Below are 15,449 nucleotides of genomic sequence, written 5' to 3'. Positions count from 1 at the left end.
TCGCGAGCTTTGTCGTAAGCCCGGCCTGCACTGCGGCGTTTCCCGCGCGGGCTACCCCAGTTCCCGGGCGTACGGCGCGGCCTTTTGTACCGCCGCCGGCGCCGTCGCCGTCATGGGTTTCCTGAAACTGATTGAGATCGAGAACTTTAAGTCGTACAAGGGTCGGCAGATTATCGGACCGTTTCAGAGGTTCACCGCCATCATTGGACCCAATGGCTCTGGTAAGATAAACCAGGCTGCGGCCCTGCGCGCGTCCTGGCCTGGACCCCCTAATCCGGTAGCAGAGTAGTACGGCCCAGCCCGTGCGACCTGAAATGTCGCGAACCCTCACAGGTTCCTTTCCCTCCGGAGAGGGTTCAGGACGACCCCGCTTTTCCCGCTCGGGTGCTCTGACTCGAACCTCTTTCCCAAGTGTCACTTGTGTGCTCTTTGCGCGGCCCCCGCCCCTGAGCGAGTGGTACGGGCCGAACTGTACGTTACCCCGCCCACTGCCCCCTCCCGCCAAAAGTGGCGCGTCCGGAGTTTGTCCGCCGGCCGCGGGCCGGGGAGTTCCCAGCCGGACCAACTGGGTCTGGCTACTTCCCCTGCCTTGTTTGAACTCCCCGGAAAGTGTGGGACTGCTGGTAGCCCTCCCAAGGCCTCCGGTCCCCAGCGGTATACTTTTCCCTCAGCTAAGCGCCCCCGCCCGCCTCGCATTGGTATGCTCCAATTCCTCATTTTTTAACTTTTCTCCGGAGGCGGCACTTTTGAATTTCTGACCCAGAGCTCCCGTCTCCAGTGGTAGTGCTTGGGGTATCCACCCTCCACCTCCATCTTAGAGGTGGGGGTGGTTCGAAATAACACCTTTGTTACCACTGAAACCATTTAAAGACCTCATTCGCTCGCTAAATATATTGAATGCTTACCGTTTTATAAGGAGTTGTTCAAAGTGCTGTGGAAACAGCGGAGAGTAGAGTAAGCCTTACTCTCAGCGGACTTGCATTCCAGAGGGAAAAGACAGTAATAAGGAGAAAATAATACGGTTTTTGGCTGTGATAAATGCTATACAGGGAATTAGGTTGATGGGATGCAGTGACTTGGGTAAGGTCTTTCGAAAGAGCGGTCAGTAGATACTGTATTGTATATTTGAAAGTTGTTGAGAGAATAGATCTTAAAAGTTCTCATCACAAGGACAAAATTGTTTATGTGAGGTGATGGATGTTAACTTACTGTGGTAAACATTTCTTGGTATATGCAAATATGGAATCATTATGTTGTATACCTGAAACTAATACAATGTTGTATGTCAGTTTTATCTCAGCAAAACTGGGGGGTGGGGGAAGGGTGGTCAGGATAGGTCAAATAACCTATTTCCTGTCTTAACTCTCCTAAATGATATGCTGTTGGAGCGCCTGGATGACTCAGTCGGTTAAGCAGCGGTTAAACTCTTGATGTCAGCTCTGGTCTTTATGTCAGCGTGGTCAGTTCAAGCCCCCTGTTTTTTTTTTTTTTTTTTTTTTTTTAAAGTAAATAATACACTATGTATTCTTCCCATCTACCCCCACAAGCAGTCTGTTTGGAATCCTGCTGTGTTCCCTTACCCCAGAGATGTTCTAGCTAAATCATTTCCTAGCATGAGAGGAGGGACTGCCCTTGCTAACATATTTCCAACTCATGAACCTTCTCCAGAATTTGGTGCTCTTTGTAGAGTTAGGTTTCTCAATAGCAGCACTGTTGATATTTCTAGAAAGATAATTCTTTGCTGTGGGGTTGGTCCTGTGTGTTGTAGGATGTTTAGCAGTATCCTTGCCTTTGGTAGCACCCTCGTCCCTCAGGTGACAACCAGAATTGTCTCCAGACATTGCCAGTGTTTCCTGGGAGGTGGGGCAAATCACCCCTGCTTCCCCCAACCTCGCTTGAGACGCTTGAGAACCATTGACCTCGAGGGCTAATGCTTGGGGTTCTACTCCAGTTTAGGATTTTGTTGTGGTGGCCTCTGTGGAAAGAGCCAGAATACATCTCTTGGCATCCACTCCTCTCAGCATGGGTAAATTTATATACCCAGCTGTTCCAAAAAGACCCTTAGTCTGGACACCCCCCCCCCCCCGCCCCGCGCCAGCTTCAATGCCCACCTCCACAGGCCATTTCTTGGGTACCCTCAGTGAATTACTTTTCTCTGGCTCACAGTAGACACTTGGTACATGTTAAAGTTTATTTTTTCTCTGCCCTGTATTTATGGGATATGTTTTTGTATTTTCATCACTGTTTTATGAGTGCCCCCCAAAGAAGACTTTCCTTAAAACATTTTATCAGTGTTCAGCTCATAAGGCACATTAAAAAATGTTTACAGTATTGAATGATTGCTAGTAGGGAGGGCTTTGGTTGTGAGATGTTCTTACTATCCTGGAGAGCATGGGAAAAGCCCAGAGGTTGGGAGTGGATGCTTCAAAGTCTGACTCCTGGTCTGCTTGTTGTGTTAGTACTGTTCTGATAAGGGAGGCGAAGCTAAGAGTCCAGACCTGTGTTAGGATAGGACTGCCATTTATTGAGCACCACTCTGTGTCAGGTACTTTATTTACTGGAACCTTTTACATTTAAATTCTTGAAATGAGAATTTAATTATCTTGGCTTTATAGGTGGGAAGACTGAGGCACAAACAGTTACGATCACTTGCACACTGATTCTCAGAGCCAGGGTCAGAAACTGCCTGTCATACTTCAAAGCCACTTCAGTGGAGAACTGTGTGCCAAGCATTTTTTTTTTTTTTTTAAAGGCTCTATCAGTCGTTTTTTTAGATTTTCCAATTGAGGGAATGGAAGGTAGCTAAGAATTAGTGAAACTAAAAACCTGATCTATTAGACTAGAATCCGAGCTTTTTTTTTTTTTTTAAGATTTTATTTGCTTATTTGAGAGAGAGAGAGAGTGGGGGCGGGGGAGTGGGGAAGCAGAGGGAGAGGGACAAGCCAATTCCCCACTGAGCACAGACCCTGACATGGGATTTGATCTCACCACTCCAAGATCACAACTTAAGCCTAAATCAAAAGTGGGACACTCAACCAAATGAGCCCAGGCGCTCTTTTTTTTTTTTTTTTAAGATTTTATTTATTTATTTGAGAGGGAGAGAGGGCGGGCACAAGCAGGGAGGGGCTGGAGGTGGGGCAGAGGGAGAAGGAGAAGCAGACTCCCTGCCAAGTGGGAAGCCCCATGTGGGTCTCAGTCCCAGGACCTTGGGATCATGACCTGAGCTGAAGGCAGATGTGTAACCCACTGAGCCACCCAGGTGCCCCAGAACCGGAGCGCTCTCTCTCTATTTTTTTTTTTTAAAGATTTTATTTATTTATTTGACAGAGATCACAAGTAGGCAGAGAGGCAAGCAGAGAGAAAGGAGGAAGCAGGCTCTCTGCTGAGCAGAGAACCCCATGCGGGGCTCTATTGCAGGCCCCTGAGATCATGATCTGAGCCGAAGGCAGAGGCTTTAACCCACTGAGCCACCCAGGTGCCCCAGAACCCGAACTCTTAATCACTGTCTTGTACTGCCTCTGTGGAAGGAGCCAGGCTGCCATTTGTATAGCTGGGTAGAAAGGTGTGGGAAATTAGGTCCTCAGTTCAAGGTCATATAACATGTTAAGGGAGAATCTTGAGATAGAATTTATAGAGATTAGCTTTTTCCCCACCCCCCAGCCCCAGTCTGAATTTAAAAAATTTTTACCTGAGCCTAAAATGAAGACAGTAACAATTGTGACTCCACTATTGAGAAGATAACTGCTCTTTTTTTTTTTTTTTTAAGATTTTATTTGTCAGAGAGAGAGACAGCACAAGCAGCGGAAGCAGGCAGAGAGAGAAGTAGGTTTCCCACTGAGTAAGGAGCCCAATGCGGTACTCCATCCCAGGACCCTTACTGGGATCCCAGGATCATGACCTGCGCTGAAGGCAGACCCTTAAGCAACTGAGCCACCCAGGTGTCCCAAAGATAGCCTCTCTTAATGTTAAAAATCCTATTTATTTGAATAGCTGACACATGCACACAATATAGAATTAAAAAGAATCCCAAAAGATAGACAGTAAAAAGACTTCCTTCCCTGACTTTTACTAAAAAATCCCCAAATTTTCCATTTGGGAAGCAACCCCTGGTAACACTGTTTACATTTTCATGTATTTTTTTCCTATGTCTTTGCCTTTCCCCAAGTTTTTATTATGAAAATATTCAAACCTACATGTGTGTTTTTGTTTAATCATTTGAAAGTAAGTTGCAGACTTAATGACATTTCACTTCTAGGGACTCAGCATTTGACTCCTAAAATCATTGTTTTCCTGTGTCCCCACTAGACCATGATCACAACTGGGAAAACTAATTTCCTTGTTATCTAATTATCTAGTTCATTTTCAAGCTTCCCTAATTGCTCCCCAAAATGTCTTTTATTGCTGTTGCTGTTGTTGTTGAAGGGAAACCAGAATCTAGTCAAAGTTTGTGCACTGCCTTTGCTTGTTTCTCAGTAATTGCTTTCTGGAGTGGTTCTCCAAACCTTTCTTTTTAGACATTGACTTTTTTTTTTTTAAAGATTTATTTATTTATTTGAGAGAGAGAGAAAGAGCATGTGTGCATGGGGGAGTGTAGGGGAGCCAGGGCAGAGGGAGAGAAGTGGATTCCCCGCTAAGTGGGAAGCCAGGCTGGGACATGGGGCTTGATCTCACAACCCTAAGTTCATGACCTGAGCTGAAATCAAGAGTTGGATGCTTAACTGACTGAGCCACCCAGGTGCCCCTAAACATTGGCTTTTTGAAAGGGTCAGGCTAGTTGTCTTGGAGAGCATTCCAGATTCTCTGTCTTAGGATTTCCTTATGGTGTCCTTTACTGTGTTCCTCTACCTGCTATATTTCCCATAAACCAGAAGGTAGATGTCGTGTTAAGTATCTTCACATTGTTCAACTGATCCTAAGGTTTTCATCTTGCAAAATTGAAACTGTATTCAATAAACAGCAACTTCCCATTATTACCTTCCCTCAGCTCTTGGTTGGTTTTGTTTTGTTGTTTTTTACTTTTAAACTTGGTTGAGATTGACTATATTGACTTTTATATCTGCTTATTTCTTCTATTTTTTTTTTTTAAAGATTTTTATTTATTTATCAGAGAGAGAGGGGGAGAGAGTGAGCACAGGCAGACAGAATGGCAGGCAGAGGCAGAGGGAGAAGCAGGCTTCCTGCTGAGCAAGGAGCCCGATGTGGGACTCGATCCCAGGCCGCTGGGATCATGACCTGAGCCGAAGGCAGCTGCTCAACCAACTGAGCCACCCAGGCGTCCCTGCTTATTTCTTCTATTGTGGGCGTTTCCCCATGTCATTAAAAGTTGTAGAACAATCCATTGTGTGAATATGCTGTTTCCTTAGTTGGGGTTCTGGTTTTTAACTGTTCTAGGTAATAACTGCATAGGGACTGTTTTTCTAAGCTGTTGAACCAAGGCTTTGGTGGGGCAGAGCAGTGTTTCCTGACTTCCCCTCCTTTGCTTTACCCCCTACTCCCTTAGGTAAGTCAAATCTCATGGATGCGATCAGCTTTGTGTTGGGTGAGAAAACCAGCAACCTGCGAGTAAAGACGCTGAGGGACCTGATCCACGGAGCTCCTGTGGGCAAGCCAGCTGCCAACCGGGCCTTTGTCAGCATGGTCTACTCTGAGGAGGGTGCTGAGGATCGCACCTTTGCCCGTGTCATTGTTGGTGGGTGAGGCTGGCCAGAAGGCTCCCCTTGGGCGCTGGGAGGTGACTAGTTGGCTGGGACAGGAGGGAGGTCTGACTTTCAGCCAACTCATGCACTGTCTTGTAGGGGGTTCCTCTGAGTACAAGATCAACAACAAAGTGGTCCAGCTACACGAATACAGTGAGGAATTAGAGAAGTTGGGCATTCTCATCAAAGCTCGTAACTTCCTTGTCTTCCAGGTGAGCATTTATAGTGGTTATTGGCTATCTAATGTTTGCTGAGCCTTGTCCCACTCTCAGCGGGCTTGCTCCATCTTGAGCTTCATCTCTTCCCTGAACTAATGTAGCAGCTTCCTCACTGGGCTTACTGACTCCAGTCTGGCCCCTTCCAGTTCATCTCTTAGGCTCTATCTTACGAAGGCAGATCTGTTTCTTTCCTTTTTCTCATTAAAGCATTTCAGTGATTTCTCATTGCCTTATGAGGTGGTTGTCAAACTGTAGTCTCTGGATCAGCATCAACTGGGGACATGTTAGAAATGCACATTTTCTGGTTCCATCCCAGACCTATGACGTAGATGCTATAGGGTGGGGCCCAGCAGTGGGTGTTTTGCCAAGCTTTGCAGGTTATTATGCATGCTGAAGTTGGAGAACCATTGCTTTAGCATAAACTCCAAAGTCCTGTCATTTCAGGACACATTTTTTGGTTCTTGCCCACCTCACTAGCCCCTCATCTGCCAGTACTTTACCCTTCCAACCCTGTATTCCAGCCCAGTTAAACCATTATAGTTCCCACAATTCACCTGCTTTCTTTGGCCAGCAGGGCTTTGCATATTAATTGTCCTTTACATGAAATAACCTTCTCTCTTAACTTTTTTGGTTAGTTCTTCTCCGTCTTTCAAACTCAGCTTAGATGTCATCTTTGAGAAGCTTTTCTGGATAGACACCCCTACCAGTCTCCCACCCATGAGCTTCTTTTAGTCCTTTTTCTGTGCTACTTCTGTCGCTGCATGTAACACACGGTGTTGTCTTTGCTTTTGTCCGTTTTGCTTCCTGTGCACCTCTAGAGGCAGGGAATATGTCCTTAAAGCCCAGTGTGAAATACGGCACCTAGTGCAGGGAGGGGGTCAGTGACCTTTTTCTGAATGATTGAGTGGAAATGGGCGGAGGGAACTGGGCTGAGTAGGCGCTAAGCGGGAAGAGTGTTTTAACCTTTACTAGGGTGCTGTGGAATCTATTGCCATGAAGAACCCCAAAGAGAGGACAGCTCTATTTGAAGAGATCAGTCGCTCTGGGGAGCTGGCTCAGGAATATGATAAGCGAAAGAAGGAAATGGTGAAGGCCGAAGAGGACACACAGTTTAATTACCATCGCAAAAAAAACATTGCGGCTGAACGCAAGGAGGCCAAACAGGAGAAAGAAGAGGTAGGTGGCCAAGCTGCCTGTGGTCTCTGAGGGGCCAGGGTGGTGCCAGTACCTCACTGCTCACCCTTGCTTCTATGCCCTTGTTCACACAGGCTGACCGCTACCAGCGCCTGAAGGATGAGGTGGTGCGAGCTCAGGTGCAGCTGCAGCTCTTTAAGCTCTATCACAACGAAGTGGAAATTGAGAAGCTTAATAAGGAACTGGCCTCTAAGAACAAGGAGATCGAGAAGGACAAGAAGCGAATGGACAAGGTAGAGGATGAGCTGAAGGAGAAGAAGAAGGAGCTGGGCAAAATGATGCGGGAGCAGCAACAGATTGAGAAGGAGATCAAGTAAGAGGCAGGCCTGGGCCTGCAACTTGTGGGAAACCAAGAGGCTGTGCTGTTTCTTAGGGCTCCTCTGAGCCTAGAGTCCAGTGCTCGCAGTAGTTTTTCTTCCTCTTGACTTGCTTTGGCCAGAACCAAGCACATTTCTTAACTTGCATTTTAGACAAATAGAGCATTTAAGTACTCAGACTCTGGGTAGATGAGTACTCCTAAAAGAGAGGACTTAAAAGGGGTGGTGACCTTGGCAAGTGAGAGGAAGTGATGGGAAGCCCAGCTACTAAAGTGGTTGGGAATGCCTTCCTGGAAGAGGAAATCTGGAGCTAGAAGTTTAAAGGTCAGGAATTTGAAAAGGTTAGATCAGATGGGGGCAACTAAATGGACACAGGTCATTCTTGGTAGTTGTTCCTGAAGGGCATGGCCTGACTAGAGTTGAGGCAGGAGTGGTAGCTTTACCTTATAGAGTGGCTGGAATGTCAGGCTGAAGCCATCAGTTGCAAGGAGTAGTCAGAGTGCCCCTTTTCTGAGGATCTGGGCAGCATCAGGCCCTTGTTCTTTAGGCAATTCCCCGAGGCTGGCTAGAGGCCTCAGGCCCCTCTTTGAGTAAAAAGCCTGGGAATCATCCCTTCCCACACTGCTAACTGATTTATTCCTCTCCCCTCTGGCAAAAGGGAGAAGGACTCAGAGCTGAACCAGAAGCGGCCTCAGTACATCAAAGCTAAGGAGAATACCTCCCACAAAATCAAGAAGCTGGAAGCAGCCAAGAAGTCCCTGCAGAATGCTCAGAAGCATTATAAGAAGCGTAAAGGTGACATGGATGAGCTGGAAAAGGAGATGCTGTCAGTAGAGAAAGCCCGGCAGGAGTTTGAGGAACGGATGGAAGAGGAGAGTCAGAGTCAGGGCAGAGACTTGACCTTGGAGGAGAATCAGGTAAGCTCTGGGAGGGTTGGGGCTGGGATGGAGGATTGCTCTGTTGACAGAGACTGATTCGGTTGGTTGTTCCTAACAAAGGTGAAGAAATACCACCGATTAAAAGAAGAAGCCAGCAAGAGAGCTGCTACCTTGGCCCAGGAGCTGGAGAAGTTCAATAGAGATCAGAAGGCTGACCAGGACCGGCTGGATCTGGAAGAGCGGAAGAAAGTAGAGACAGAGGTGGGCATGGGTTATAAGATGAGGGATAATGGGCCAGAGAAAAAGAAGTGATGGTAGTCTTGGGCGCCTGGGTGGCTCAGTGGGTTAAGCCGCTGCCTTCGGCTCAGGTCATGATCTCAGAGTCCTGGGATCGAGTCCCGCATCGGGCTCTCTGCTCGGCAAAGAGCCTGCTTCCCTCTCTCTCTCTCTGGCTGCCTCTCCATCTACTTGTGATTTCTCTCTGTCAAATTAATAAATAAAATCTTTAAAAAAAAAAAAAAAAAAAAAGAAGTGATGGTAGTCTTAACAGTAATGACAATAGCTAACAACTAGTGAGCACTTACTGTGTGATAGGCACTATATTTTCCATGTATCCACTCATTTAATTCCTCATTTCCCAAATGAGGAAACAATAGTGCAGGCCTGAAGTAATTTGCCTAAGGTCATATCATTATGAAGTGGCAGAACCAGGATATGAACCTGGGTAGTCTAGCTCTAAAACTCACACTCTTAACCAAGTATACTTTGCTCACGGCCTTCCTAATAACAATAGTAGTGAAATAATAACAATTAATAGTTGTCATAGTACTGTAAGAAGAGCCTACAATGTTTCAGGCATTCTGCTAAGCACTTTCTTAGAAGATCTGAAAGAAAGTGATAGGCATTAATACTAATAGCTATACTGTGTTAAGCATCTAACGTGTGCTCTCTGAAGTGGAGGTCGCCTACATTTTACAGAGGAGAAAACAGGTGCAGAAAGGCCTGGAAAGCTTTACTTTGCCTTGATTTGAGCCTCCCTGATTGGTGAGGAAGATAGCCTGTACTAGGCAGAACATCAGAGTCTCAGGGCTCTTGGAGGCCCATCAATTAGCAGAGCCACACTGAACACTGTTGTGTGTCTGCTTTTTAGTAGGTTTCCCGCATTAGTAATAGATTGTCCTGAACCGTTGGGCTCTTGGATAAGTGGGCACATAGCTGGTATAAGCCTGGGCCCCTTGGTCTTGGAGTTAACTTGCTCAGCCCCTGGTCATGGTGAATATTTGTCTTTCTTCCAGGCAAAGATTAAGCAAAAGCTCAGGGAGATTGAAGAGAATCAGAAACGGATTGAGAAACTAGAGGAATACATCACCACTAGCAAGTATGTGGCTCTGCAGCCTTTCTTCTTACTTCCAGGCCTGTTCTTATGAATCATGTCCTGCCTCTCCCCAAGCAGGATCTCTGGAGTCCCTCTCAGCCAGAAGTATTTTCTCATCAGCCAGGGTGACCCCTGTGTTCCCTCACTTTATAGGCAGTCCCTAGAGGAGCAGAAGAAGTTAGAGGGGGAGCTGACAGAGGAGGTGGAGATGGCCAAGCGGCGTATTGATGAGATCAATAAAGAGCTGAACCAGGTGATGGAACAGCTGGGGGATGCTCGTATTGACCGACAGGAGAGCAGCCGCCAACAGCGAAAGGCAGAGATTATGGAAAGCATCAAGCGCCTGTACCCTGGCTCTGTGGTAAGAGTGGAAAGGGAACTCATTTCCTGAGCACTTACTCTCCCATTCACTGTCAGATAATTTTCACAGCAGCCCTGTGAGGACAAGGTTGCTAATCCCCTGTTTATAGCTTGGGGAACAGGCTCAGAGAGGTTAAGTGACTTGCCCAAAACAACACAGCTTATAAGTGGAAGAACTGCAGTTCAAACGCAGCTTGTTTGAACTCTTGACCTCATGTTCTTTTCATCACATGACTTGCATCTTCCTGAAAGTTTTGTCTTGCTGTGTCCACTCCTCTCTGGAAGGTGGGGAAACTGGACAGGCCTTTCAAAGGGGGTGGGGGGTTACAGGTTAGGGATTAGTCTTCTAGGAAGTAACTGCAGGCTTCTATATAATCTTCCTTGGCATGTACCAACCCATTTATTTGCTTATAGAGACATCCTAGGCTTTATCAGAGCTCTTGGCCTCTTGAGCCAAATACTGAGTTTCTAGGTTCCCTGGATATTATCTCTCTATTGCTTTAATTCCATCCCTGGATTCAACTTAATTTGTAATGGTAAAAGTAAGGTTTAGAAAGATGCTTTTGGGGTTCAGGCATGACCAAAGTGATTGTTGCTTATGGGGCCGGAGTAGGCTTTTTCTCCATAGCCTGGAAGCTGTATTCCTCACAGATTTTGGTTTGCCCTTTTCTGAGCTGAGAATTAGGGTTCTTGATCCAGTTCCCAAAAGCCTCATGCTTCAGTTTTCTCTTTTGACTTTCCTCAGTATGGCCGCCTCATTGACCTCTGTCAACCCACACAAAAGAAATATCAGATTGCTGTAACCAAAGTTTTGGGCAAGAACATGGATGCCATTATCGTGGACTCTGAGAAGACAGGCCGGGACTGTATTCAGTACATCAAGGAACAACGTGGGGAGCCTGAGACCTTCTTGCCTCTTGATTACCTGGAGGTGAGGCTGTTGGGGATGGGGTCAGGACAGTGTGAGAGGGCCCCTCTTCCTAGCCGTCCATGTTCTGCCACTTACTGAGCTGTTTCCCATAGGTGAAACCTACAGATGAGAAGCTCCGGGAACTGAAGGGAGCCAAGCTGGTGATTGATGTGATTCGTTATGAGCCACCCCACATCAAAAAGGCCTTGCAGTATGCTTGTGGCAATGCCCTCGTCTGTGACAATGTGGAGGATGCTCGCCGCATTGCCTTTGGAGGCCACCAGCGTCACAAGGTATGGATTCCCTTGTCCACAATGGAGCTGGAGAGTCTTTTTCCACATTAGTGTTGAAGATTCTCCTATTCATCTTCTCCCCCTCTTCTTTTCTCTTTTCCCTACTGTGCGTAGACAGTGGCACTGGATGGGACCCTGTTCCAGAAGTCAGGAGTGATCTCTGGTGGGGCCAGTGACTTGAAGGCCAAGGCTCGGCGCTGGGATGAGAAAGCAGTGGATAAATTAAAAGAGAAGAAGGAGCGGTTGACAGAAGAGCTGAAAGTAAGTCAAAGGCTCACTGTCCCTAGGGGTTGGAGTCTTAAGGCCAGGCCGGCCATTCCCCTTCTTACCCCTACCCCTTCTCTCATCGACTTCAGGAGCAGATGAAGGCAAAGCGGAAAGAGGCAGAGCTACGTCAGGTGCAGTCTCAGGCCCACGGACTGCAGATGCGACTCAAGTACTCGCAGAGTGACCTGGAACAAACCAAGACACGACATCTAGCCCTGAATCTACAGGTGGGGTCTGGCCTTCATCCCTGTCCTCCAAAGGCTACCCTTACATTCCTTGCCAAGGTTTCTCTGGGGAGTGGGAACTTGTCCCATTTCCCTCCTCCCAGCCTGCTTCAGGGAACCAAGCATAGTAGTCAGCCAACCAAGGATTCAGATCTTGACTCTGTATGATGGGAGGCAACTTACTTAATGTGTCAGTTGATACTGTTTTCATCTGTTTGCAAAATGGGAGTTAGAATTACCACCTGCTTCATACCATTCTTACAAAGATTGAAGGAATTCATACATGTAAAGTACTTAGACTAATTCCTTGAACCCAGTAAGTGCTCAGTAAATGTTAGATGCTATTATTAGCATCATTCATTCAACAGATATTTGAGCTCGTTCGAAAAGTGAACTGAAAGTAAGTACAGGCATTTCAGTCTCTGTGGGGGGGAGTTCTTCTAGGTGCATTAATGTGTTTGATCATGGGGTGCTTTCCGAGACCAACCTGGAGGCATTATGTAAAATGTAGTATAAATATCCTTTTACCTTTTTCTAAAATCAAACAGTCTGAATTCCAAGGGTTATAGATAAGGGAGTGTGGACCTATAATTGACGATGTTTACTGTGTGCCCAGCACTGTGAATTGAAGCTGGCTGCCTGGGAGGCCAGGGAGGAAGCTGTGCGAAGGTTCACGTGGGAGATAGTGGAACATTTACTGGGCAATTCTCAGCCAAGTTTTCTCAGCATGTGGAGAGCTGGCTCTTCCTCTCCAGGGCCCAGTGTGCTCAGTGTGGCTCTTTCCTTCAAGGAGCCTGGTCTCTTTTTTTTCCCCTCAACCCTGTTCCCTGCAGGAGAAGTCTAAACTGGAGAGTGAGCTAGCCAACTTTGGGCCTCGCATTAATGATATCAAGAGGATTATCCAGAGTCGTGAGAGGGAAATGAAAGACTTGAAGGAGAAGATGAACCAGGTTCGTAGGGGCTGAACCATGCCAGCATATGCAGTGGGGTAGGACGGGGCTGGCAGCAGCATTCTTACCCAAAGGACCTTTGCCCTCCCTCGCTTGTCCCCTCAGGTAGAGGATGAGGTGTTTGAAGAGTTTTGTCGGGAGATTGGTGTGCGCAACATCCGGGAGTTCGAGGAAGAGAAGGTGAAGCGGCAGAATGAAATTGCCAAGAAGCGGTAGGTGGAAGTACGGGTACCGGAGGACTCGGGAGGTGCCCTTGAGTCTCCAGCCTGATATCCTGGGAAGTCACATGGAATCATAAGACAGGGAGCAGCTCTTAGAATGATGGGTGTATACTGTAGGTTAGCTTTAAAGAACAGGGACATCAGGGAGGCAGTGTGTCATAGCCTCATGGTTAACAGTGCCAGCTTTATTTGTTTGTTTATTTATTTAATTAATTTATTATGTCAGAGAGAGAGAATGTGCATGTACACAACCAGGAGGAGTCACAGAAGGAGGAACAGGCTCCTCGATGAGCAAGGAGCCCGATCCCAGGACTCTAGGATCATGACCTGAGCCGAGGGCAGATGCTTAACCGACTGAGCCACCCAGGCATCCCAAGAGTGCCAGCTTCAAATGTGGTTTACCTGGGTTAGAATCTCAGCTCCCCAACTTGTTATCTTGGGCAGTGAGTGACTCGACCTCTGTCTCTGAGCCCCAATTTCTTTATCTGTCAAGTGGGTTAATACTGATAGTTAGCTTGTGGCATTATTGGGCAGATCAGATGAACCAGTCCTTCTAAAGCATTTAGCGTAATACTTAGCACTTACTAAGAGTAGTAAATGTTAGCTTTTACTATTGTCATTTTCCTGATAGGCAAGGGGGAGAGGTCAGAGAGGAATGAAGTTTAGGTTGGAAGGATAGTAAGAATAAAACAACCATTTATCTTCTCTTCCCCTCTTTATTTTATTCATTCATTTAGCAAACTTTTCTTGAGTACCTATGTTGTACCTAGTTGTCCTGTGGTAGGTATTGGTGGGGAGATGAACATGACACACTCTCTTATTAAAGAGGTCACCTGGATCTTGGGCCTTAGTCTGCAGTTCATGTAGCCCATGGCCCATATAGTTAATACTTACTGCCTTTTTACCCCTAAGCCAGGCTCAAGGGATACAGAATGGAATCGGAGACTGTCCCTGTCCTCAGGGAGTTATGAAATAATTGGGGAGACAAACAAGTAGGTCAGCAATTTCAGAATAGTGTCCTTGATGGTGTATTTGAGGTGCATAGGAAGTACAGAGGAAATGTTTAAAGAACTCCAAATCAAGAGGAAAAATAAAAACCAAGAGACCCAGTAGAGAAATGGACAGAGGATGTAGTTAGCACTTCACAGAAAGAGAAGCATGCATGGCTGATAACTACAAATTGATGTTCAGTCCTGTTTTTAATCAGAGAATTACAAATTAAAAGAGTCTAGCAGTATTTCATGAAAATAAATCTACTTAAGCTCTGTGACTTAGCAAAGCTACTCCTGGGTATATATCTCAGAGAGAGTCTGGCCACAGGGTTACAAAGAGACACATTCAGGCTTGTCTGTCTTGGCGTCATTTATGGTAATAGGATGTTGGTGGCAATGTGGACAGCCATCACTTGGGGAAAATATAAGTTAAATGTGATGAATATACAGACTATATACAATACTGTGTAGCAGTTCAAAGCAGGAACTGGATTTATAGGCAGTTACATGGGTAAATGTGTAACACTGCATTTGTGTAAATTTAAAAACAAGCATATTTTACAGGGATATGCATTCTTAAGGCTATATATATATGTGTGTATGTATACACATTTGTCATTTTGGAGTACATACTCAAAATTGGGAAGATAATGAGCGTGGAAATAAGGGATTGAGCCACAGGAGAGAAGGGTCTTGCACAGAGAGTGACTCTTCATGTAATGAACTGTGGGATATAATTAACTGCATCCAAAGGGGAGAAAGCCCAGAAAAGTGTAATAGAAACGAAGAACCTGGGGCACCTGGGTGGTTCAGTGGGTTAAAGCCTCTGCCTTTGGCTCAGGTCATGATCTCACAGTGTTGAGATCAAGCCCTACATCGGGCTCTCTGCTCTGCTCGGCAGGGAGCCTGCTTCCCCCTCTCTGTCTCTGCCTGCCTCTCTGCCTGCTTGTGATCTCTCTCTCTCTCTGTCAAATAAATAAATAAAATCTTTAAAAAAAAAAAGGAACGAAGAACCTGCTCACAACTGTCAGGAAAGCTTTTATAGAACAAGGAGTGATGATCTAGATGCCTGTAGAGTGAGTAGGACTTAGCCAGCTGGGCAGCCGACAGAAGGGAGTTCAGGCAGTGAGAATAGCATGCTCAGAGGTATGAGAGAGTGTGCCTTGTACTGGAAACTAAGTATGAATGTCCGGTGCATAAAAATGGGGTCAGGAGGAAGGCGGGGCTGGTGGACAGGTCAGCAGGGGCCAGATCACAAAGGGCTTTATGAGTCATGCTTAGGAGATTGGATTTAAAATTGCATAGCTCAGAATTAATAGAGTTAATTACATTCCATTTGGATTATAGTGACTAATGGGTTTAAGCTGCTAGCATGACATCTGGCAGCATCTGTCACACCATACTGGGTTAGTGGGGAGGCAGTTGGAAATTAGCCCTTCCTGGCCTGCTAGTATCTGGATGCTGGTTACATACTCTTTGACTTTCTGAAGAGACGGGGAGCAGGGCAGTGGCAGGAATCTCGTATTTTCTCCATGGTTTGTTTTTTTTTTTTTT

General features: G+C 46.2%; 1 protein-coding gene across 5 annotated transcripts in view; it reads left to right on the top strand.

The window, feature by feature from the left end:
* Positions 1–10: 10 nt before the first annotated feature.
* The window catches only part of SMC1A (structural maintenance of chromosomes 1A), a 50,382-nt gene continuing 34,943 nt past the window's right edge, over positions 11–15,449 (top strand). For 3 of the 5 annotated variants that reach the window (XR_009350093.1, XR_009350092.1, XR_009350091.1), the window contains exons 1-15: positions 11–221; positions 5,501–5,689; positions 5,796–5,908; positions 6,887–7,090; positions 7,183–7,421; positions 8,084–8,342; positions 8,424–8,564; positions 9,599–9,681; positions 9,832–10,039; positions 10,784–10,969; positions 11,062–11,241; positions 11,356–11,502; positions 11,598–11,735; positions 12,566–12,682; positions 12,788–12,894. Coding sequence is in view for 2 of the 5 variants with exons in the window: in XM_059158512.1 (XP_059014495.1) it covers positions 113–221; positions 5,501–5,689; positions 5,796–5,908; positions 6,887–7,090; positions 7,183–7,421; positions 8,084–8,342; positions 8,424–8,564; positions 9,599–9,681; positions 9,832–10,039; positions 10,784–10,969; positions 11,062–11,241; positions 11,356–11,502; positions 11,598–11,735; positions 12,566–12,682; positions 12,788–12,894 (2,420 nt within the window). In the remaining 3 variants the exon portion in view is untranslated. Of the gene's footprint in view, positions 222–5,500; positions 5,690–5,795; positions 5,909–6,886; positions 7,091–7,182; positions 7,422–8,083; positions 8,343–8,423; positions 8,565–9,598; positions 9,682–9,831; positions 10,040–10,783; positions 10,970–11,061; positions 11,242–11,355; positions 11,503–11,597; positions 11,736–12,565; positions 12,683–12,787; positions 12,895–15,449 lie in introns of those variants that run through there. The other 2 variants (XM_059158512.1, XM_059158514.1) reach the window with 2 other exon arrangements.

The sequence above is a fragment of the Mustela lutreola genome, chromosome X (assembly GCF_030435805.1).
Source record: "Mustela lutreola isolate mMusLut2 chromosome X, mMusLut2.pri, whole genome shotgun sequence".
Taxonomy (NCBI): Eukaryota; Metazoa; Chordata; class Mammalia; order Carnivora; family Mustelidae; genus Mustela; species Mustela lutreola.
This window is presented reverse-complemented; position numbering and strand designations above follow the sequence as displayed.